Source organism: Phaenicophaeus curvirostris, chromosome 33, assembly GCF_032191515.1.
Source record: "Phaenicophaeus curvirostris isolate KB17595 chromosome 33, BPBGC_Pcur_1.0, whole genome shotgun sequence".
Classification (NCBI taxonomy): domain Eukaryota; kingdom Metazoa; phylum Chordata; class Aves; order Cuculiformes; family Cuculidae; genus Phaenicophaeus; species Phaenicophaeus curvirostris.
In genome coordinates this window covers 2,079,043-2,102,187 of record NC_091424.1, presented here as the reverse complement: position 1 = coordinate 2,102,187, position 23,145 = coordinate 2,079,043, and the positions used below count along the sequence as shown (strand labels likewise).

The following is a 23,145-nucleotide window of genomic DNA, read 5'->3' as shown; positions in this document are numbered from 1 at the left end:
CCCTCCAAACTCATAAATTCCCCAAAATCTCAATTTTCAATCTATTTTTTGACCTCAAAATGGCCTAATCTGCCCTCCCTGAGCCCCAAAATGGAGATTTCGGAGCCCGAAATGGAGATTTTGGAGCCCGAGACGGGCTCTGAGTCCGAATTTTGAGGCGAAAAACCCCAAAAATGGAGAAACGGAGGAAAAATGGAGGTTTGGGACTCACCGGAGGAGACGGTGACGGTGGCTCCTGCGCCCCACGCATCGATACCACCAGCAGGGCCACCGTGACCCCGATCCCACCTCTCCCCGTACAAAAACTCCTCCCCCTAATCCTTTTCCCTCGAAAAAATCTCATTTTCCTTCAATTTGGACCCAAATCTCTAAATTTTCCTTCAATTTGGACCCAAATCTCTTCATTTTCCACCAATTTGGACCCAAATCTCTTCATTTTTCACCAATTTGGACCCAAATCTCTAAATTTTTCACCAATTTGGACCCAAATCTCTAAATTTTCCTTCAATTTGGACCCAAATCTCTTCATTTTCCACCAATTTGGACCCAAATCTCTAAATTTTCCACCAATTTGGACCCAAATCTCTAAATTTTTCACAAATTTGGACCCAAATCTCTTCATTTTCCACCAATTTGGACCCAAATCTCTAATTTTTTTGTCAACTTGGACTCAAGAATCTTAATTTTCCTTCAATTTGGACCCAAATCTCTTCATTTTCCTTCAATTTGGACCCAAATCTCTTCATTTTCCACCAATTTGGACCCAAATCTCTAAATTTTCCTTCAATTTGGACCCAAATCTCTTCATTTTCCACCAATTTGGACCCAAATCTCTAAATTTTCCACCAATTTGGACCCAAATCTCTAAATTTTTCACAAATTTGGACCCAAATCTCTTCATTTTCCACCAATTTGGACCCAAATCTCTAATTTTTTTGTCAACTTGGACTCAAGAATCTTAATTTTCCTTCAATTTGGACCCAAATCTCTTCATTTTCCTTCAATTTGGACCCAAATCTCTTCATTTTCCACCAATTTGGACCCAAATCTCTAAATTTTCCTTCAATTTGGACCCAAATCTCTTCATTTTCCACCAATTTGGACCCAAATCTCTTCATTTTCCTTCAATTTGGACCCAAATCTCTAAATTTTAGACCAATTTGGACCCAAATCTCAGTTTTCCACCAATTTGGACCGAAATCTCTTCATTTTCCACCAATTTGGACCCAAATCTCTAAATTTTCCATCAATTTGGACCCAAATATCTTCATTTTCCTTCAACTTGGACTCAAAAATCTTCATTTTTCACCAATTTGAACCCAAATCTCTAAATTTTTGGTCAACTTGGACTCAAAAATCTTCATTTTTCACCAATTTGGACCCAAATCTCTAAATTTTTGGTCAACTTGGACTCAAAAATCTTCATTTTCCACCAATTTGGACCCAAATCTCTAAATTTTCCTTCAATTTAGATCCAAATCTCTAAATTTTTGGTCAACTTGGACTCAAGAATCTTCATTTTCCTTCAATTTGGACCCAAATCTCATCATTTTCCTTCAATTTGGACCCAAATCTCTAAATTTTTCACCAATTTGGACCCAAGTCTCTTCATTTTCCACCAATTTGGACCCAAATCTCTAAATTTTCCTTCAATTTGGACCCAAATATCTTCATTTTTCACCAATTTGGACCCAAATCTCTTCATTTTCCACCAATTTGGACCCAAATCTCTAATTTTTTTGTCAACTTGGACTCAAGAATCTTAATTTTCCTTCAATTTGGACCCAAATCTCTTCATTTTCCTTCAATTTGGACCCAAATCTCTTCATTTTCCACCAATTTGGACCCAAATCTCTAAATTTTCCTTCAATTTGGACCCAAATCTCTAAATTTTAGACCAATTTGGACCCAAATCTCTCAGTTTTCCACCAATTTGGACCGAAATCTCTTCATTTTCCTTCAATTTGGACCCAAATCTCTAAATTTTTGGTCAACTTGGACTCAAAAATCTTCATTTTCCACCAATTTGGACCCAAATCTCTAAATTTTCCTTCAATTTAGATCCAAATCTCTAAATTTTTGGTCAACTTGGACTCAAGAATCTTCATTTTCCACCAATTTGGACCCAAATCTCTTCATTTTCCTTCAATTTGGACCCAAATCTCTAAATTTTTGGCCAACTTGGTCTCAAAAATCTTCATTTTTCACCAATTTGGACCCAAATCTCTAATTTTTTGGCCAACTTGGGCTCAAAAATCTTCATTTTTCTCCAATTTGGACCCAAATCTCTAAATTTTTGGTCAACTTGGACCCAAAAATCTTCATTTTCACCAATTTGGCCCCAAATCTCTAAATTTCCCTTCGATTTGGCCCCAGATCTTCGGCTCGTTCCCCGTTCTCTCCCGTTTTGGCCCCCAGGAGGGACCTTTCTCCACCTCCTCCGGACACTTCGACCTCCAACACGGTTTCTCCTCCTCTTCATCCTCATTTTCTCCCTCAAAACTTGGAGTTTTGCACCTTTTACCCCCGTTTCCCCCCAAGAGTTTTCATTTTTTCACCTTTTTTCACCTTTTTTTTCACTTTTTCCCAATCCCTCCATCTTTTCACCCCAAATCTTGGCTTCTCTCCCCTCCTCTTCCCATTTTCACGTCAAATATGAAGATTTTCTTCGCTTTATCTCCGTTTTCCCTCAAAATCTTGGAATATTTTCACCTTTTTCACCCTTTTTCCTCCAAATTCTCAATTTTTTAATGATTTTTGATCATTAGAGATAGAGATTTGGGTCCAAGATGGTGAAAAATGAAGATTTTTGAGCCCAAGTTGACCAAAAATTTAGAGATTTGGGTCCAAATTGGTGAAAAATGAAGATTTTTGAGCCCAAGTTGACCAAAAATTTAGAGATTTGGGGCCAAATTGGTGAAAAATGAAGATTTTTGAGTCCAAGTTGACCAAAAATTTAGAGATTTGGGTCCAAGTTGGTGAAAAATGAAGATTTTTGAGTCCAAATTAGCGAAAAAAATCAAAATTTTGGAGGAAATTCCCACCAAAAAGCACAAATTTCAAAATCTTTGAGCCCCACTGGACCCTCCTGAGGAGCAACCTCCATCGTTGAGGTCCCGGCGAGCCTAGAAGGTGGAGAAGGTGTTTTTGGAGGCACCTGGAGCACCGTGATGACCATAATAAGCACCCCAAGTACCACCAGTAGGTCCCACGGTGACACGCGGGGGCTCAAAATCCTCTGGTGGGGCCTGATGGGGCTTGAGGAGGTCCCAGTTGGGTTGAGAAGGTCCCGGTTGAGCTTGAGGAGCTCCCGGTTGAGCTTGAAGCCACCAGAGCTTGACTTGTAGCCACCAGAGCTTGACTTGAGGACCTCACGGTTGAGTTGAGAAGCTCCTAGATGCCTTGAGAAGGTCCCAGTTGACCTTGAGAAGGTCCCAGTTGACCTTGAGAAGGTCCCAGTTGAGCTCGAAGCCACCAGAGCTCGACTTGAGGACCTCACGCTTGAGTCGAGAAGGTTCCTGGGGGCGAGGAACCTGCCCAGATGGAGTTTTTGGAGCCTCCTGAAGCACCGTGAGTTGCAGCATAACCAGTATCAGCCCCACGGTGACTCGCGGGGGCTCAAAATCCTCCGGGGGGGCCAGACGTGGCTCCAAACGGGGCTGAGGGACCAAAAAACTCAAAAAATCCATAAATTTTGATTTTTTTCACTAATTTGAACCTAAATCTCTAAATTTTTGGTCAACTTGGACTCAAAAATCTTCATTTTCCACCAATTTGGACCCAAATCTCTAAATTTTTGGCCAACTTGGACTCAAAAATCTTCATTTTTCACCAATTTGGACCCAAACCTCTAAATTTTTGGCCAACTTGGGCTCAAAAATCTTCATTTTCCACCAATTTGGACCCAAATCTCTAAATTTTTGGTCAACTTGGACTCAAAAATCTTCATTTTCCACCAATTTGGACCCAAATCTCTAAATTTTTGGTCAACTTGGGCTCAAAAATCTTCATTTTTCTCCAATTTGGACCCAAATCTCTAAATTTTTGGTCAACTTGGAGTCAAAATTCTTCATTTTTCACCAATTTGGACCCAAATCTCTAAATTTTTGGCCAACTTGGACTCAAAAATCTTCATTTTTCACCAATTTGGACCCAAATCTCTAAATTTTTGGTCAACTTGGACTCAAAAATCTTCATTTTCACCAATTTGGACCCAAATCTCTAAATTTTTGGTAAACTTGGACTCAAAAATCTTCATTTTTCACCAATTTGGACCCAAATCTCTAAATTTTTCACCAATTTGGACTCAAAAATCTTCATTTTTCACCAATTTGGACCCAAATCTCTAAATTTTTGGCCAACTTGGACTCAAAAATCTCTTCATTTTTCACCAATTTGGACCCAAATCTCTAAATTTTTGGTCAACTTGGACTCAAAAATCTTCATTTTTCACCAATTTGGACCCAAATCTCTAAATTTTTGGTCAACTTGGGCTCAAAAATCTTCATTTTTCACCATTTTTGATCCAAATTTCTAAGTTTTTGGTCAACTTGGACTCAAAAATTGTCATTTTTCACCAATTTGGACCCAAATCCCTAAATTTTAAACAAATTTGGACCCAAATCTCTAAATTTTCCACCAATTTGGACCCAAATCTCTAAATTTTCCACCAATTTGGACCCAAATCTCTTCATTTTCCTTCAATTTGGACCCAAATCTCTAAATTTTTGGTCAACTTGGACTCAAAAATCTTCATTTTCCTCCAATTTGGACCCAAATCTCTAATTTTTGGTCAACTTGCGCTCTAAAATCTTCATTTTTCACCAATTTGGACCCAAATCTCTAAATTTTTCACCAATTTGGACCCAAATCTCTTCATTTTCCACCAATTTGGACCCAAATCTCTAAATTTTCCTTCAATTTAGATCCAAATCTCTAAATTTTTGGTCAACTTGGACTCAAGAATCTTCATTTTCCTTCAATTTGGACCCAAATCTCTAAATTTTTGGTCAACTTGGACTCAAAAATCTTCATTTTTCACCAATTTGGACCCAAATCTCTAAATTTTTGGTCAACTTGGACTGAAAACTCTTCATTTTTCACCAATTTGGACCCAAATCTCTAAATTTTCCACCAATTTGGACCCAAATCTCTAAATTTTTGGTGAACTTGGACTCAAAAATCTTCATTTTCCACCAATTTGGACCCAAATCTCTAAATTTTTCACCAATTTGGACCCAAATCTCTAAATTTTCCTTCAATTTGGACCCAAATATCTTCGTTTTCCACCAATTTGGACCCAAATCTCTAAATTTTTGGTCAACTTGGACTCAAAAATCTTCATTTTTCACCAATTTGGACCCAAATCTCTAAATTTTTGGCCAACTTGGACTCAAAAATCTTCATTTTTCACCAATTTGGACCCAAATCTCTAAGTTTTTCACCAATTTGGACCCAAATCTCTTCATTTTCCATCAATTTGGACTCAAATCTCTTCATTTTCCACCAATTTGGACCCAAATCTCTAAATTTTTCACCAATTTGGACCCAAATCTCTAAATTTTTGGTCAACTTGGACTCAAAAATCTTCATTTTTCACCAATTTGGACCCAAATCTCTAAATTTTTGGTCAACTTGGACTCAAAAATCTTCATTTTCCACCAATTTGGACCCAAATCTCTAAATTTTCGGTCAACTTGGACTCAAAAATCTTCATTTTTCACCATTTTGGACCCAAATCTCTAAATTTTTCACCAATTTGGACCCAAATCTCTAAATTTTTGGCCAACCTTGACTCAAAAATCTTCATTTTTCACCAATTTGGAACCAAATCTCTAAATTTTTGGCCAACTTGGCCTCAAAAATCTTCATTTTCCACCAATTTGGACCCAAATCTCTAAATTTTTGGTCAACTCGCTCAAAATCTTGGAATATTTTCTCCTTTTTCACCCTTTTTCCTCCAAATTCTCAATTTTTTAATGATTTTTGATCATTAGAGATAGAGATTTGGGTCCAAATTGGTGAAAAATGAAGAGATTTGTGTCCAAGTTTACCAAAAATTTAGAGATTTGGGTCCAAATTGGTGAAAAATGAAGATTTTTGAGCCCAAGTTGACCAAAAATTTAGAGATTTGGGTCCAAATTTGTGAAAAATTTAGGGATTTTTGTCCAAATTGATGAAAAATGAAGAGATTTGGGTCCAAACTGGTGAAAAATTTAGAGATTTGGGTCCAAATTGGTGAAAAATTTAGAGATTTGGGAACAAATTGATGAAAAAGGAAGATTTTTTAGTCCAAGTTGGCCAAAAATTTAGAGATTTGGGTCCAAATTGGTGAAAAATTTTGAGATTTAGGTCCAAATTAGCAAAAAAAATCAAAATTTTGGAGAAAATTCCCACCAAAAAGCACAAATTTCAAAATCTTTGAGCCCACTGGACCCTCCTGAGGAGCAACCTCCATCGTTGAGGTCCCGGCGAGCCTAGAAGGTGGAGAAGGTGTTTTTGGAGGCACCTGGAGCACCGTGATGACCATAATAAGCACCCCAAGTACCACCAGTAGGTCCCACGGTGACACGCGGGGGCTCAAAATCCTCTGGTGGGGCCTGATGGGGCTTGAGGAGGTCCCAGTTGAGTTGAGAAGGTCCCGGTTGAGCTTGAGGAGCTCCTGGTTGAGCTTGGAGCCACCAGAGCTTGACTTGAAGCCACCAGAGCTTGACTTGAGGAGCTCACGGTTGAGTTGAGAAGCTCCTAGATGCCTTGAGAAGGTCCCAGTTGACCTTGAGAAGGTCCCAGTTGAGCTCGAAGCCACCAGAGCTCGACTTGAGGACCTCACGCTTGAGTCGAGAAGGTTCCTGGGGGCGAGGAACCTGCCCAGATGGAGTTTTTGGAGCCTCCTGAAGCACCGTGAGCACCAGCATAACCAGTATCAGCCCCACGGTGACTCGCGGGGGCTCAAAATCCTCCGGGGGGGCCAGACGTGGCTCCAAACGGGGCTGAGGGACCAAAAAACTCAAAAAATTCAAAAATTTGGATTTTTTTCACCAATTTGGACCCAAATCTCTAAATTTTTGGTCAACTTGGGCTCAAAAATCTTCATTTTTCACCAATTTGGACCCAAATCTCTAAATTTTTGGTCAACTTGGACTCAAAAATCTTCATTTTTCACCAATTTGGACCCAAATCTCTAAATTTTTGGTCAACTTGGACTCAAAACTCTTCATTTTCCACCAATTTGGACCCAAATCTCTAAATTTTTGGTCAACTTGGGCTCAAAAATCTTGATTTTCCACCAATTTGGACCCAAATCTCTAAATTTTTCACCAATTTGGACTCAAAAATCTTCATTTTCCACCAATTTGGACCCAAAACTCTTCATTTTTCACCAATTTGGCCCCAAATCTCTAAATTTTCCACCAATTTGGACCCAAATCTCTAAATTTTCCTTCAACTTGGACCCAAATCTCTTCATTTTCCTTCAATTTGGACCCAAATCTCTTCATTTTCCACCAATTTGGACCCAAAACTCTTCATTTTTCACCAATTTGGCCCCAAATCTCTAAATTTTCCACCAATTTGGACCCAAATCTCTAAATTTTCGGTCAACTTGGGCTCAAAAATCTTCATTTTTCACCAATTTGGTCCCAAATCTCTAAATTTTTGGTCAACTTGGACTCAAAAATCTTCATTTTTCACCAATTTGGACCCAAATCTCTAAATTTTTGGTCAACTTGGGCTCAAAAATCTTCATTTTTCACCATCTTGGACCCAAATCTCTAAATTTTTGGTCAACTTGGGCTCAAAAATCTTCATTTTTCACCAATTTGGACCCAAATCTCTAAATTTTTCACCAATTTGGACCCAAATCTCTTCATTTTCCACCAATTTGGACCCAAATCTCTAAATTTTCGGTGAACTTGGGCTCAAAAATCTTCATTTTTCACCAATTTGGACCCAAATCTCTAAATTTTTGGTCAACTTGGACTCAAAAATCTTCATTTTTCACCAATTTGGCCCCAAATCTCTAAATTTTTGGTCAACTTGGACTCAAAAATCTTCATTTTTCACCTATTTGGACCCAAATCTCTAAATTTTCCACCAATTTGGACCCAAATCTCTAAATTTTTGGTCAACTTGGACTCAAAAATCTTCATTTTTCACCAATTTGGACCCTAATCTCTAAATTTTTCACCAATTTGGACCCAAATCTCTAAATTTTTGGTCAACTTGGCCTCAAAAATCTTCATTTTTCACCAATTTGGACCCAAATCTCTAAATTTTTGGTCAACTTGGGCTCAAAAATCTTCATGTTTCACCAATTTGGACCCAAATCTCTAAATTTTTGGTCAACTTGGACTCAAAAATCTTCATTTTTCACCAATTTGGACCCAAATCTCTAAATTTTTGGTCAACTTGGACTCAAAAATCTTCATTTTCCACCAATTTGGACCCAAATCTCTAAATTTTTGGTCAACTTGGGCTCAAATCTCTTCATTTTTCACCAATTTGGCCCCAAATCTCTAAATTTTCCTTCGATTTGGCCCCAGATCTTCGGCTCGTTCCCCGTTCTCTCCCGTTTTGGCCCCCAGGAGGGACCTTTCTCCACCTCCTCCGGACACTTCGCCCTCCAACACGGTTTCTCCTCCTCTTCATCCTCATTTTCTCCCTCAAAACTTGGAGTTTTGCACCTTTTACCCCCGTTTCCCCCCAAGAGTTTTCATTTTTTCACCTTTTTTCACCTTTTTTTTCACTTTTTCCCAATCCCTCCATCTTTTCACCCCAAATCTTGGCTTCTCTCCCCTCCTCTTCCCATTTTCACGTCAAATATGAAGATTTTCTTCGCTTTATCTCCGTTTTCCCTCAAAATCTTGGAATATTTTCACCTTTTTCACCCTTTTTCCTCCAAATTCTCAATTTTTTAATGATTTTTGATCATTAGAGATAGAGATTTGGGTCCAAGATGGTGAAAAATGAAGATTTTTGAGCCCAAGTTGACCAAAAATTTAGAGATTTGGGTCCAAATTGGTGAAAAATGAAGATTTTTGAGCCCAAGTTGACCAAAAATTTAGAGATTTGGGGCCAAATTGGTGAAAAATGAAGATTTTTGAGTCCAAGTTGACCAAAAATTTAGAGATTTGGGTCCAAGTTGGTGAAAAATGAAGATTTTTGAGTCCAAATTAGCGAAAAAAATCAAAATTTTGGAGGAAATTCCCACAAAAAGCACAAATTTCAAAATCTTTGAGCCCCACTGGACCCTCCTGAGGAGCAACCTCCATCGTTGAGGTCCCGGCGAGCCTAGAAGGTGGAGAAGGTGTTTTTGGAGGCACCTGGAGCACCGTGATGACCATAATAAAAACTCCAAGTACCACCAGTAAGTCCCACGGTGACACGCGGGGGCTCAAAATCCTCTGGTGGGGCCTGATGGGGCTCGAGGAGGTCCCAGTTGGGTTGAGAAGGTCCCGGTTGAGCTCGAGGAGCTCCCGGTTGAGCTTGAAGCCACCAGAGCTTGACTTGAGGACCTCACGGTTGAGTTGAGAAGCTCCTAGATGCCTTGAGAAGGTCCCAGTTGACCTTGAGAAGGTCCCAGTTGACCTTGAGAAGGTCCCAGTTGAGCTCGAAGCCACCAGAGCTCGACTTGAGGACCTCACGCTTGAGTCGAGAAGGTTCCTGGGGGCGAGGAACCTGCCCAGATGGAGTTTTTGGAGCCTCCTGAAGCACCGTGAGTTGCAGCATAACCAGTATCAGCCCCACGGTGACTCGCGGGGGCTCAAAATCCTCCGGGGGGGCCAGACGTGGCTCCAAACGGGGCTGAGGGACCAAAAAACTCAAAAAATCCATAAATTTTGATTTTTTTCACTAATTTGAACCTAAATCTCTAAATTTTTGGTCAACTTGGACTCAAAAATCTTCATTTTCCACCAATTTGGATCCAAATCTCTAAATTTTTGGTCAACTTGGACTCAAAAATCTTCATTTTCCACCAATTTGGACCCAAATCTCTAAATTTTTGGTCAACTTGGACTCAAAAATCTTCATTTTTCACCATTTTGGATCCAAATTTCTAAGTTTTTGGTCAACTTGGACTCGAATCTCTTCATTTTTCACCAATTTGGACCCAAATCTTTAAATTTTTCACCAATTTGGACCCAAATCTCTTCATTTTTCACCAATTTGGACCCAAATCTCTAAATTTTTGTTCCAAGTTGGTGAAAAATTTAGAGATTTGGGTCCAATTCCCACAAAAAAACCACAAATTTCAAACTCTTTGAGCCCCACTGGACCCTCCTGAGGAGCAACCTCCATCGTTGAGGTCCCGGCGAGCCTAGAAGGTGGAGAAGGTGTTTTTGGAGGCACCTGGAGCACCGTGATGACCATAATAAGCACCCCAAGTACCACCAGTAAGTCCCACGGTGACACGCGGGGGCTCAAAATCCTCTGGTGGGGCCTGATGGGGCTTGAGGAGGTCCCAGTTGAGTTGAGAAGGTCCCGGTTGAGCTCGAGGAGCTCCCGGTTGAGCCTCAAGCCACCAGAGCTTGACTTGAGGACCTCACGGTTGAGTTGAGAAGCTCCTAGATGCCTTGAGAAGGTCCCAGTTGACCTTGAGAAGGTCCCAGTTGACCTTGAGAAGGTCCCAGTCGAGCTCGAAGCCACCAGAGCTCGACTTGAGGACCTCACGCTTGAGTCGAGAAGGTTTCTGGGGGCGAGGAACCTGCCCAGATGGAGTTTTTGGAGCCTCCTGAAGCACCGTGAGTTGCAGCAGAACCAGCACCAGCCCCACGGTGACTCGCGGGGGCTCAAAATCCTCCGGGGGGGCCAGACGAGGCTCCAAACGGGGCTGAGGGACCAAAAAACTCAAAAAATTCAAAAATTTTCATTTTTTTCACTAATTTGGACCCAAATCTCTAAATTTTTGGTCAACTTGGACTCAAAAATCTTCATTTTTCACCAATTTGGACCCAAATCTCTAAATTTTTGGTCAACTTGGACTCAAAAATCTTCATTTTCCACCAATTTGGACCCAAATCTCTAAATTTTTGGCCAACTTGGAGTCAAAAATCTTCATTTTTCACCAATTTGGACCCAAATCTCTAAAGTTTTGGTCAACTTGGACTGAAAAATCTTCATTTTTCACCAATTTGGACCCAAATCTCTAAATTTTTGGCCAACTTGGACTCAAAAATCTTCATTTTTCACCAATTTGGACCCAAATCTCTAAATTTTTGGTCAACTTGGGCTCAAAAATCTTGATTTTCCACAAATTTGGACCCAAATCTCTAAATTTTTCACCAATTTGGACTCAAAAATCTTCATTTTTCACCAATTTGGACCCAAATCTCTAAATTTTTGGCCAACTTGGGCTCAAAAATCTTGATTTTCCACCAATTTGGATCCAAATCTCTAAATTTTTGGTCAACTTGGACTCAAAAATCTTCATTTTTCTCCAATTTGGACCCAAATCTCTAAATTTTCCTTCAACTTGGACTCAAAAATCTTCATTTTTCACCAATTTGCACCCAAATCTCTAAATTTTCCTTCAACTTGGACTCAAAAATCTTCATTTTTCACCAATTTGGACCCAAATCTCTAAATTTTTGGCCAACTCGGACTCAAAAATCTTCATTTTCCACCAATTTGGACCCAAATCTCTAAATTTTTGGCCAACTTGGGCTCAAAAATCTTGATTTTCCACCAATTTGGACCCAAATCTCTAAATTTTTGGTCAACTTGGACTCAAAAATCTTCATTTTTCACCAATTTGGACCCAAATCTCTAAATTTTTGGTCAACTTGGGCTCAAAAATCTTGATTTTCCACCAATTTGGACCCAAATCTCTAAATTTTTGGTCAACTTGGACTCAAAAATCTTCATTTTTCACCAATTTGGACCCAAATCTCTAAATTTTTCACCAATTTGGACTCAAAAATCTTCATTTTTCACCAATTTGGACCCAAATCTCTAAATTTTTGGCCAACTTGGACTCAAAAATCTTCATTTTTCACCATTTGGGACCCAAATCTCTAAATTTTTGGCCAACTTGGGCTCAAAAATCTTCATTTTTCACCAATTTAGACCCAAATATCTAAATTTTTGGTGAACTTGGGCTCAAAAATCTTCATTTTTCACCAATTTGGACCCAAATCTCTAAATTTTTCACCAATTTGGACCCAAATCTCTAAATTTTTGGCCATTTGGGCTCAAAAATCTTCATTTTTCACCAATTTGGACCCAAATCTCTAAATTTTTGGTCAACTTGGGCTCAAAAATCTTCATTTTCCACCAATTTGGACCCAAATCTCTATCTCTAATGATCAAAAATCATTAAAAAATTTAGAATTTGGAGGAAAAATTGTGAAAAAGGTGAAAATATTCCAAGATTTTGAGGGAAAACGGGGATAAAGCGAAGAAAATCTTCATATTTGACGTGAAAATGGGAAGAGGAGGGGAGAGAAGCCAAGATTTGGGGTGAAAAGATGGAGGGATTGGGAAAAAGTGAAAAAAAAGGTGAAAAAAGGTGAAAAAATGAAAACTCTTGGGGGGAAACGGGGGTAAAAGGTGCAAAACTCCAAGTTTTGAGGGAGAAAATGAGGATGAAGAGGAGGAGAAACCGTGTTGGAGGTCGAAGTGTCCGGAGGAGGTGGAGAAAGGTCCCTCCTGGGGGCCAAAACGGGAGAGAACGGGGAACGAGCCGAAGATCTGGGGCCAAATCGAAGGGAAATTTAGAGATTTGGGGCCAAATTGGTGAAAAATGAAGATTTTTGAGTCCAAGTTGGCCAAAAATTTAGAGATTTGGGTCCAAATTGGTGAAAAATGAAGATTTTTGAGTCCAAGTTGACCAAAAATTTAGAGATTTGGGTCCAAATTGGTGAAAAATGAAGATTTTTGAGTCCAAGTTGACCAAAAATTTAGAGATTTGGGTCCGAATTGGTGAAAAATGAAGAGATTTGGGTCCAAGTTGACCAAAAATTTAGAGATTTGGGTCCAAATTGGTGGAAAATGAAGATTTTTGAGTCCAAGTTGACCAAAAATTTAGAGATTTGGGTCCAAATGGTGAAAAATGAAGATTTTTGAGTCCAAGTTGGCCAATAATTTAGAGATTTGGGTCCAAATTGAAGGAAAATGAAGAGATTTGGGTCCAAGTTGACCAAAAATTTAGAGATTTGGGTCCAAATTGGTGAAAAATGAAGAGATTTGAGTCCAAGTTGACCAAAAATTAGAGATTTGGGTCCAAATTGGTGAAAAATGAAGATTTTTGAGCCCAAGTTGACCAAAAATTTAGAGATTTGGGTCCAAATTGACCAAAAATTTAGGGATTTGGGTCCAAATTGGTGAAAAATGAAGAGATTTAGGTCCAAATTAGCGAAAAAATTCAAAATTTTGGAGGAAATTCCCACCAAAAAGCACAAATTTCAAACTCTTTGAGCCCCACTGGACCCTCCTGAGGAGCAACCTCCATCGTTGAGGTCCCGGCGAGCCTAGAAGGTGGAGAAGGTGTTTTTGGAGGCACCTGGAGCACCGTGATGACCATAATTAGCACCCCAAGTACCACCAGTAAGTCCCACGGTGACACGCGGGGGCTCAAAATCCTCTGGTGGGGCCTGATGGGGCTTGAGGAGGTCCCAGTTGGGTTGAGAAGGTCCCGGTTGAGCTCGAGGAGCTCCCGGTTGAGCTTGAAGCCACCAGAGCTTGACTTGAAGCCACCAGAGCTTGACTTGAGGACCTCACGGTTGAGTTGAGAAGCTCCTAGATGCCTTGAGAAGGTCCCATTTGAGCTTGAGAAGGTCCCAGTTGAGCTTGAGAAGGTCCCAGTTGAGCTCGAAGCCACCAGAGCTCGACTTGAGGACCTCACGCTTGAGTCGAGAAGGTTCCTGGGGGCGAGGAACCTGCCCAGATGGAGTTTTTGGAGCCTCCTGAAGCACCGTGAGTTGCAGCATAACCAGTATCAGCCCCACGGTGACTCGCGGGGGCTCAAAATCCTCCGGGGGGGCCAGACGTGGCTCCAAACGGGGCTGAGGGACCAAAAAATTCAAAAAATTCAAAAATTTGGATTTTTTTCACTAATTTGGACCCAAATCTCTAAATTTTTGGTCAACTTGGACTCAAAAATCTTCATTTTTCACCAATTTGGACCCAAATCTCTAAATTTTTGGTCAACTTGGACTCAAACATCTTCATTTTTCACCAATTTGGACCCAAATCTCTAAATTTTTCACCAATTTGGACCCAAATCTCTTCATTTTCCACCAATTTGGACCCAAATCTCTAAATTTTTGGTCAACTTGGACTCAAAAATCTTCATTTTTCACCATCTTGGACCCAAATCTCTAAATTTTTGGTCAACTTGGGCTCAAAAATCTTCATTTTCCACCAATTTGGACCCAAATCTCTAAATTTTTGGTCAACTTGGGCTCAAGAATCTTCATTTTTCACCAATTTGGACCCAAATCTCTAAATTTTTGGTCAACTTGGACTCAAAAATCTTCATTTTCCACCAATTTGGACCCAAATCTCTTCATTTTCCTTCAATTTGGACCCAAATCTCTTCATTTTTCACCAATTTGGACCCAAATCTCTAAATTTTTCTCCAATTTGGACCCAAATCTCTTCATTTTCCTTCAATTTGGACCCAAATCTCTAAATTTTTGGCCAACTTGGTCTCAAAAATCTTCATTTTTCACCAGTTTGGACCCAAATCTCTAAATTTTCCACTAATTTGGACTCAAAAATCTTCATTTTCCACCAATTTGGACCCAAATCTCTAAATTTTTAACCAATTTGGACCCAAATCTCTAAATTTTTCACCAATTTGGACCCAAATCTCTAAATTTTTGGTCAACTTGGACTCAAAAATCTCCATTTTCCACCAATTTGGACCCAAATCTCTAAATTTTTGGTCAACTTGGACTCAAAAATCTTCATTTTTCACCAATTTGGACCCAAATCTCTAAATTTTTGGTCAACTTGGACTCAAAAATCTTCATTTTTCACCAATTTGGACCCAAATCTCTAAATTTTTGGCCAACTTGGACTCAAAAATCTTCATTTTTCACCAATTTGGACCCAAATCTCTAAATTTTTGGTCAACTTGGGCTCAAAAATCTTCATTTTTCACCGATTTGGACCCAAATCTCTAAATTTTTGGTCAACTTGGACTCAAAAATCTTCATTTTTCACCAATTTGGCCCCAAATCTCTAAATGTCCCTTCGATTTGGCCCCAGATCTTCGGCTCGTTCCCCGTTCTCTCCCGTTTTGGCCCCCAGGAGGGACCTTTCTCCACCTCCTCCGGACACTTCGACCTCCAACACGGTTTCTCCTCCTCTTCATCCTCATTTTCTCCCTCAAAACTTGGAGTTTTGCACCTTTTACCCCCGTTTCCCCCCAAGAGTTTTCATTTTTTCACCTTTTTTCACCTTTTTTTTCACTTTTTCCCAATCCCTCCATCTTTTCACCCCAAATCTTGGCTTCTCTCCCCTCCTCTTCCCATTTTCACGTCAAATACGAAGATTTTCTTCGCTTTATCTCCGTTTTCCCTCAAAATCTTGGAATATTTTCACCTTTTTCACCCTTTTTCCTCCAAATTCTCAATTTTTAAATGATTTTTGATCATTAGAGATAGAGATTTGGGTCCAAATTGGTGGAAAATGAAGATTTTTGAGCCCAAGTTGACAAAAAATTTAGAGATTTGGGTCCAAATAGGTGGAAAATGAAGATTTTTGAGCCCAAGTTGACCAAAAATTTAGGGATTTGGGTCCAAATTGGTGAAAAATGAAGGTTTTTGAGTCCAAATGGACCAAAAATTTAGAGATTTGGGTCCAAATTGGTGAAAAATGAAGATTTTTGAGTCCAAGTTGACCAAAAACTTAGAAATTTGGATCCAAATTGGTGAAAAATGAAGATTTTTGAGTCCAAGTTGACCAAAAATTTAGAGATTTGGGTCCAAATTGGTGAAAAATGAAGAGTTTTGAGTCCAAGATGACCAAAAATTTAGAGATTTGGGTCCAAATTGGTGAGAAATATTGAGATTTAGGTCCAAATTAGCGAAAAAATTTAAAATTTTGGAGGAAATTCCCACAAAAACCCCACAAATTTCAAAATCTTTGAGCCCCACTGGACCCTCCTGAGGAGCAACCTCCATCGTTGAGGTCCCGGCGACCCTAGAAGGTGGAGAAGGTGTTTTTGGAGGCACCTGGAGCACCGTGAGGATCAAAATAAACACTCCAAGTACCACCAGTAAGTCCCACGGTGACACGCGGGGGCTCAAAATCCTCTGGTGGGGCCTGATGGGGCTTGAGGAGGTCCCAGTTGAGTTGAGAAGGTCCCGGTTGAGCTCGAAGCCACCAGAGCTCGACTTGAGGACCTCACGGTTGAGTTGAGAAGCTCCTAGATGCCTTGAGAAGGTCCCAGTTGAGCTTGAGAAGGTCCCAGTTGAGCTCGAAGCCACCAGAGCTCGACTTGAGGACCTCACGCTTGAGTCGAGAAGGTTCCTGGGGGCGAGGAACCTGCCCAGATGGAGTTTTTGGAGCCTCCTGAAGCACCGTGAGTTGCAGCATAACCAGTATCAGCCCCATGGTGACTCGCGGGGGCTCAAAATCCTCCGGGGGGGCCAGACGTGGCTCCAAACGGGGCTGAGGGACCAAAAAACTCAAAAAATTCAAAAATTTGGATTTTCTTCACTAATTTGAACCTAAATCTCTAAATTTTTGGCCAACTTGGGCTCAAAAATCTTCATTTTTCACCAATTTGGACCCAAATCTCTAAATTTTTGGTCAACTTCGACTCAAAAATCTTCATTTTTCACCAATTTGGACCCAAATCTCTAAATTTTTGGTCAACTTGGGCTCAAAAATCTTCATTTTTCCACCAATTTGGACCCAAATCTCTAAATTTTTGGCCAACTAGGGCTCAAAAATCTTCATTTTTCACCAATTTGGACCCAAATCTCTAAATTTTTGGCCAACTTGGACTCAAAAATCTTCATTTTTCACCAATTTGGACCCAAATCTCTAAATTTTTGGTCAACTTGGACTCAAAAATCTTCATTTTTCACCAATTTGGACCCAAATCTCTAAATTTTTGGCCAACTTGGACTCAAAAATCTTCATTTTTCACCAATTTGGACCCAAATCTCTAAATTTTTGGTCAACTTGGACTCAAAAATCTTCATTTTTCACCAATTTGGACCCAAATCTCTAAATTTTTGGTCAACTTGGGCTCAAAAATCTTCATTTTTCACCAATTTGGACCCAAATCTCTAAATTTTTGGTCAACTTGGGCTCAAAAATCTTCATTTTTCACCAATTTGGCCCCAAATCTCTAAATTTCCCTTCGATTTGGCCCCAGATCTTCGGCTCGTTCCCCGTTCTCTCCCGTTTTGGCCCCCAGGAGGGACCTTTCTCCACCTCCTCCGGACACTTCGACCTCCAACACGGTTTCTCCTCCTCTTCATCCTCATTTTCTCCCTCAAAACTTGGAGTTTTGCACCTTTTACCCCCGTTTCCCCCCAAGAGTTTTCATTTTTTCACCTTTTTTCACCTTTTTTTTCACTTTTTCCCAATCCCTCCATCTTTTCACCCCAAATCTTGGCTTCTCTCCCCTCCTCTTCCCATTTTCACGTCAAATATGAAGATTTTCTTCGCTTTATCTCCGTTTTCCCTCAAAATCTTGGAATATTTTCACCTTTTTCACCCTTTTTCCTCCAAATTCTCAATTTTTTAATGACTTTTGATCATTAGAGATAGAGATTTGGGTCCAAATTGGTGAAAAATGAAGATTTTTGACTCCAAGTTGACCAAAAATTTAGAGATTTGGGTCCAAATTGGTGAAAAATGAAGATTTTTGAGTCCAAGTTGACCAAAAATTTAGAGATTTGGGTCCAAATTGGTGGAAAATGAAGATTTTTGAGTCCAAGTTGACCAAAAATTTAGAGATTTGGGTCCAAATTGGTGAAAAAATTAGAGATTTGGGTCCAAATTGATGAAAAATGAAGAGATTTGGGTCCAAAATGGTGAAAAATTTAGAGATTTGGGTCCTAATTGAAGGAAAATTTAGAGATTTGGGGCCAAATTGGTGAAAAATGACGATTTTTGAGTCCAAGTTGACCAAAAATTTAGAGATTTGGGTCCAAATTGAAGGAAAATGAAGAGATTTGGGTCCAAATTAGTGAAAAAATTCAAAATTTTGGAGAAAATTCCCACGAAAAAGCACAAATTTCAAACTCTTTGAGCCCCACTGGACCCTCCTGAGGAGCAACCTCCATCGTTGAGGTCCCGGCGAGCCTAGAAGGTGGAGAAGGTGTTTTTGGAGGCACCTGGAGCACCGTGATGACCATAATAAACACTCCAAGTACCACCAGTAGGTCCCACGGTGACACGCGGGGGCTCAAAATCCTCTGGTGGGGCCTGATGGGGCTTGAGGAGGTCCCAGTTGAGTTGAGAAGGTCCCGGTTGAGCTCGAGGAGCTCCTGGTTGAGCTTGAAGCCACCAGAGCTTGACTTGAAGCCACCAGAGCTTGACTTGAGGACCTCACGGTTGAGTTGAGAAGCTCCTAGTTGCCTTGAGAAGGTCCCAGTTGAGCTTGAGAAGGTCCCAGTTGAGCTTAAAGCCACCAGAGCTTCAATTGAGAAGCTCCTGGTTGAGTTGAGAAGGTCCCAGTTGAGCTTGAGAAGGTCCCAGTTGAGCCTGAAGCCACCAGAGCTTGACTTGAAGCCACCAGAGCTTGACTTGAGGGCCTCACAGTCGAGTTGAGGAGCTCCTGGTTGAGTTGAGAAGGTTCCAGTTGACTTGAGAAGCTCCTGGTTGAGCTCGAGGAGCTCCTGGTTGAGCCTGAAGCCACCAGAACTTCACTTGAAGCCACCAGAGCTTGACTTGAGGACCTCACGGTTGAGTTGAGAAGGTCCCTGTTGAGCTTGAGAAGGTCCCAGTTGTGCTCGAAGCCACCAGAGCTTGACTTGAGGACCTCACAGTTGAGTTGAGAAGCTCCTAGATGCCTTCAGAAGGTCCCAGTTGACCTTGAGAAGGTCCCAGTTGAGCTTGAAGCCACCAGAGCTTGACTTGAGGACCTCACGGTTGAGTTGAGGAGCTCCTAGATGCCTTGAGAAGGTCTCAGTTGAGCTTGAGGAGGTCCCAGTTGAGCTCGAAGCCACCAGAGCTTGACTTGAGGACCTCACGGTTGAGTTGAGAAGCTCCTAGATGCCTTGAGAAGGTCCCAGTTGAGCTTGAGAAGGTCCCAGTTGAGCTCGAAGCCACCAGAGCTCGACTTGAGGACTTCACGGTTGAGTTGAGGAGCTCCTAGATGCCTTGAGAAGGTCCCAGTTGAGCTTGAGGAGCTCCCAGTTGAGCCTGAAGCCACCAGAGCTTGACTTGAAGCCACCAGAGCTTGACTTGAGGACCTCACGCTTGAGTTGAGAAGGTCCCAGTTGAGCTTGAAGCCACCAGAGCTTGACTTGAGGAGTTCCTGGTTGAGTTGAGAAGGTTCCAGTTGACTTGAGGAGCTGCTGGTTGAGCTCGAGGAACTCCTGGTTGAGCCTGAAGCCACCAGAGCTTGACTTGAGGACCTCACGGTTGAGTTGAGAAGCTCCTAGTTGCCTTGAGAAGCTCCTGGTTGGGTTGAGAAGGTCCCTGTTGAGCTTGAGAAGGTCCCAGTTGAGCTTGAGAGGGTCCCAGTTGAGCTTGAAGCCACCAGAGCTCGACTTGAGGGCCTCACGGTTGAGTTGAGAAGCTCCTAGATGCCTTGAGAAGGTCCCAGTTGAGCTTGAGGAGCTCCTGGTTGAGCTTGAAGCCACCAGAGCTTGACTTGAAGCCACCAGAGCTTGACTTGAGGGCCTCACGGTTGAGTTGAGAAGCTCCTAGATGCCTTGAGAAGGTCCCAGTTGACCTTGAGAAGGTCCCAGTTGAGCTCGAAGCCACCAGAGCTTGACTTGAGGTCCTCACGGTTGAGTTGAGAAGCTCCTAGATGCCTTGAGAAGGTCCCAGTTGAGCTTAAAGCCACCAGAACTTCAATTGAGAAGCTCCTGGTTGAGTTGAGAAGGTCCCAGTTGAGCTTGAGAGGGTCCCAGTTGAGCTTGAAGCCACCAGAACTTCACTTGAAGCCACCAGAGCTTGACTTGAGGGCCTCACGGTTGACTTGAGGAGCTCCTGGTTGAGTTGAGAAGGTTCCAGTTGACTTGAGAAGCTCCTAGTTGAGCTCGAGGAACTCCTGGTTGAGCCTGAAGCCACCAGAGCTTGACTTGAAGACCTCACGGTTGAGTTGAGGACCTCACGGTTGAGTTGAGGACCTTGTGGTTGACTTGAGGACCTCGTGGTTGACCTCGAGAAGGTTCCGCTTGACTTTTTCTCCTCCTGACTCGCCTCCCGGCGGCACCGTGAGCAGCAGCTTTGGCGCAGAAGTAGGTGCCCGTGTCCTCGGCCTTCAGCCCCGTCATCCGGAGGGTCACGGTGGCTTGGCCGTTGTCCCTGGAGATGGTGGCTCGGCCCTTGACCGCCGGCGAGTAGAAGGTGGAACCCCCCGTGTCGATCCCCGCGAGGACCTCCAGGCCCTTCAGGAGGTCCTGGTGGACCCACCCCATGGAGAAGCTGCTGAAGGTGAAGCCGGAGCCCTTGCAGACGAGGCTCATGGAGCCTCCAGGGGACACGAGGCCACCTCCCGTCTCCACCAGGGACACGGCCGCTCGGAGACCTGGAGGAGGACGAGAAGAAAGTTATGGAGGAGAAGGACCCACCCCACCTCTCGAACCCCTCGGAGAAGACCTCGAGGGCCTCCAAGGAGGTGAAGAACCTACCCGGCAGGGCCACCAGGAGGAGGAGGAGATGGAAGAGGCTGGAGGTGGCCATGGTGGAGACCACACTGGTGCCTCCTCGGTGGCCCCCGAGGCTTTTTGAAGGTCCTGGAGGTCCCGGGATTTGCATCTCCTGCTCCTTCTCCACCCCCTCGAGATGCCTCCAACCTCCCCCTTCCGCTTCGTTAGCGCCGTGCTCGTTAATCGAAGCTCCTGGAGAAGCTCAAATTTGCATCCTGGGGTCTTCTCCATCCCCCCCACCCCCCCCACTTCTTCGTTAGGCGCCTCCTAATTAATTAGAGCTCCTGGAGAACCTCGAATTTGCATCTCCAGGGCCTTCTCGAACCCCTTGAGATGCCTCCAACCCCCCCTCCCCCCTTCGTTAAGCGCCTCCTCGTTAATTAGAGCCCTGGAGAACCTCAAATTTGCATCTTGAGGGCTTCTTCACCCCCTCAACCCCCCCCACTTCTTAATTAGGCGCCTCCTAATTAATTAGAGCTCCTGGAGAACCTCAGATTTGCATCTCGAAGGCTTCTCCGCCCCCCCTTGAGGCTTCGTTAAGCGCCTCCTCGTTAACGAAGCTCCCGGAGGCCCCCGATGCGCGAGGTCCAGGGCTTCTCCACCGCTTCGTTAGGCGCCGGCTCGTTAATTAAGAGGCCCAGGGTTGAATCTCAAGGGGGGGTTGAGTCCGGGTCCCGCTGCCAGGGGTTGATTGGGTCTTAATTAATTAATGAGGGGGGCGCAGAGGAGTTAATTGCGGCCTCTAAGAGGAGTTAATTAAAGGCTCTAATAGGAATTAATTAAAGAATTTAATAGGAATTAATTAAAGGCTCTAATAGGACTTAATTAAAGGCTCTAATAGGACTTAATTAAAGCTTCTAATAGGACTTAATTAAAGCCTCTGATATGACTTAATTAAAGAATCTAATAGGAATTAATTAAAGAATCTTATAGGGATTAATTAAAGGCTCTAATAGGACTTAATTAAAGTCTCTAATAGGAATTAATTAAAGTTTCTTATAGGAATTAATTAAAGGCTCTAATAGGACTTAATTAAAGCTTCTAATAGGAATTAAATAAAGAATCTAATAGGAATTAATTAAAGGCTCTAATAGGAATTAATTAAAGTCTGTAATAGGAATTAATTAAAGATTCTTACAGGAATTAATTAAAGTCTCTAACAGGAATTAATTAAAGTTTCTTATAGGAATTAATTAAAGCTTCTTATAGAAATTAATTAAAGGCTCTAATAGGACTTAATTAAAGCCTCTGATATGACTTAATTAAAGAATCTAATAGGAATTAATTAAAGAATCTTATAGGGATTAATTAAAGGCTCTAATAGGAATTAATTAAAGTCTCTAATAGGAATTAATTAAAGTTTCTTATAGGAATTAATGAAAGGCTCTAATAGGACTTAATTAAAGCTTCTAATAGGACTTAATTAAAGCTTCTAATAGGAATTAATTAAAGAATCTTATAGGAATTAATTAAAGGCTCTTATAGGAATTAATTAAAGGCTCTATTAGGAATTAATTAAAGGCTCTAATAGGACTTAATTAAAGCCTCTGATAGGACTTAATTAAAGAATCTTATAGGAATTAATTAAAGCCTCTAATAGGAATTAATTGAAGTTTCTTATTGGAATTAATTAAAGAATCTTATAGGACTTAATTAAAGGCTCTAATAGGACTTAATTAAAGGCTCTAATAGGACTTAATTAAAGAATCTAATAGGAATGAATTAAAGATTCTAACAGGAATCAATTAAAGAATCTTATAGGACTTAATTAAAGCCTCTAATAGGAATTAATTAAAGTTTCTTATATGAATTAATTAAAGCTTCTTATAGAAATTAATTAAAGGCTCTAATAGGAATTAATTAAAGGCTCTTATCTACTTGGAATTAATTAATTACAAACTCTCTAGGGGATTAATTACAACCTAGACAGGAAATTAATTGCTTCTCGACTCGGAATTAATTAATTACGACCTAGATAGGCAACTAATTAAAACCTAGATAGGGAATTAATGACTTGAAGTCACTTGGAATTAATTAATTCCCTAGAGATGCTGCAATTAATGACTCATTGCCTTGGAATTAATTAATTAGCACCTCTCTAAGCAATTAATTAGGACCTCGAGAGGGAATTAATGACTTATCTCCCTTTAATTAATTAATGACAACCTCTCTAGGCAATTAATTACGACCTAGATAGAGAACTAACGACTTATTGACTTAGAATTAATTAATTAGAGCGTCCCTAGAGGCTTAATGACTTGTTTTTCTCGACTTAATTAATTAGGACCCCCCCAGGGAGTTAATGACTTGTTTTTCTCGAGTTAATTAATTAGAACCCCCCCCAGGGAGTTAATGACTT

The 23,145-nt window shown here is 41.2% G+C and overlaps 1 protein-coding gene and 1 gene segment (V, D, J or C); both read right to left on the bottom strand.

The window, feature by feature from the left end:
• The window catches only part of LOC138732496 (Ig mu chain C region-like), a 29,103-nt gene extending 15,584 nt beyond the window's left edge, over window positions 1-13,519 (bottom strand). The window contains 6 exon segments of the C gene segment in view: window positions 212-314; window positions 3,423-3,659; window positions 6,774-6,989; window positions 9,565-9,801; window positions 10,592-10,828; window positions 13,421-13,519. Of these exon segments, the coding sequence occupies window positions 212-314; window positions 3,423-3,659; window positions 6,774-6,989; window positions 9,565-9,801; window positions 10,592-10,828; window positions 13,421-13,519 (1,129 nt within the window).
• Window positions 1-23,145, bottom strand: part of LOC138732516 (CKLF-like MARVEL transmembrane domain-containing protein 5) — a 104,332-nt gene that overhangs the window by 64,362 nt on the left and 16,825 nt on the right. The window lies entirely within an intron of this gene.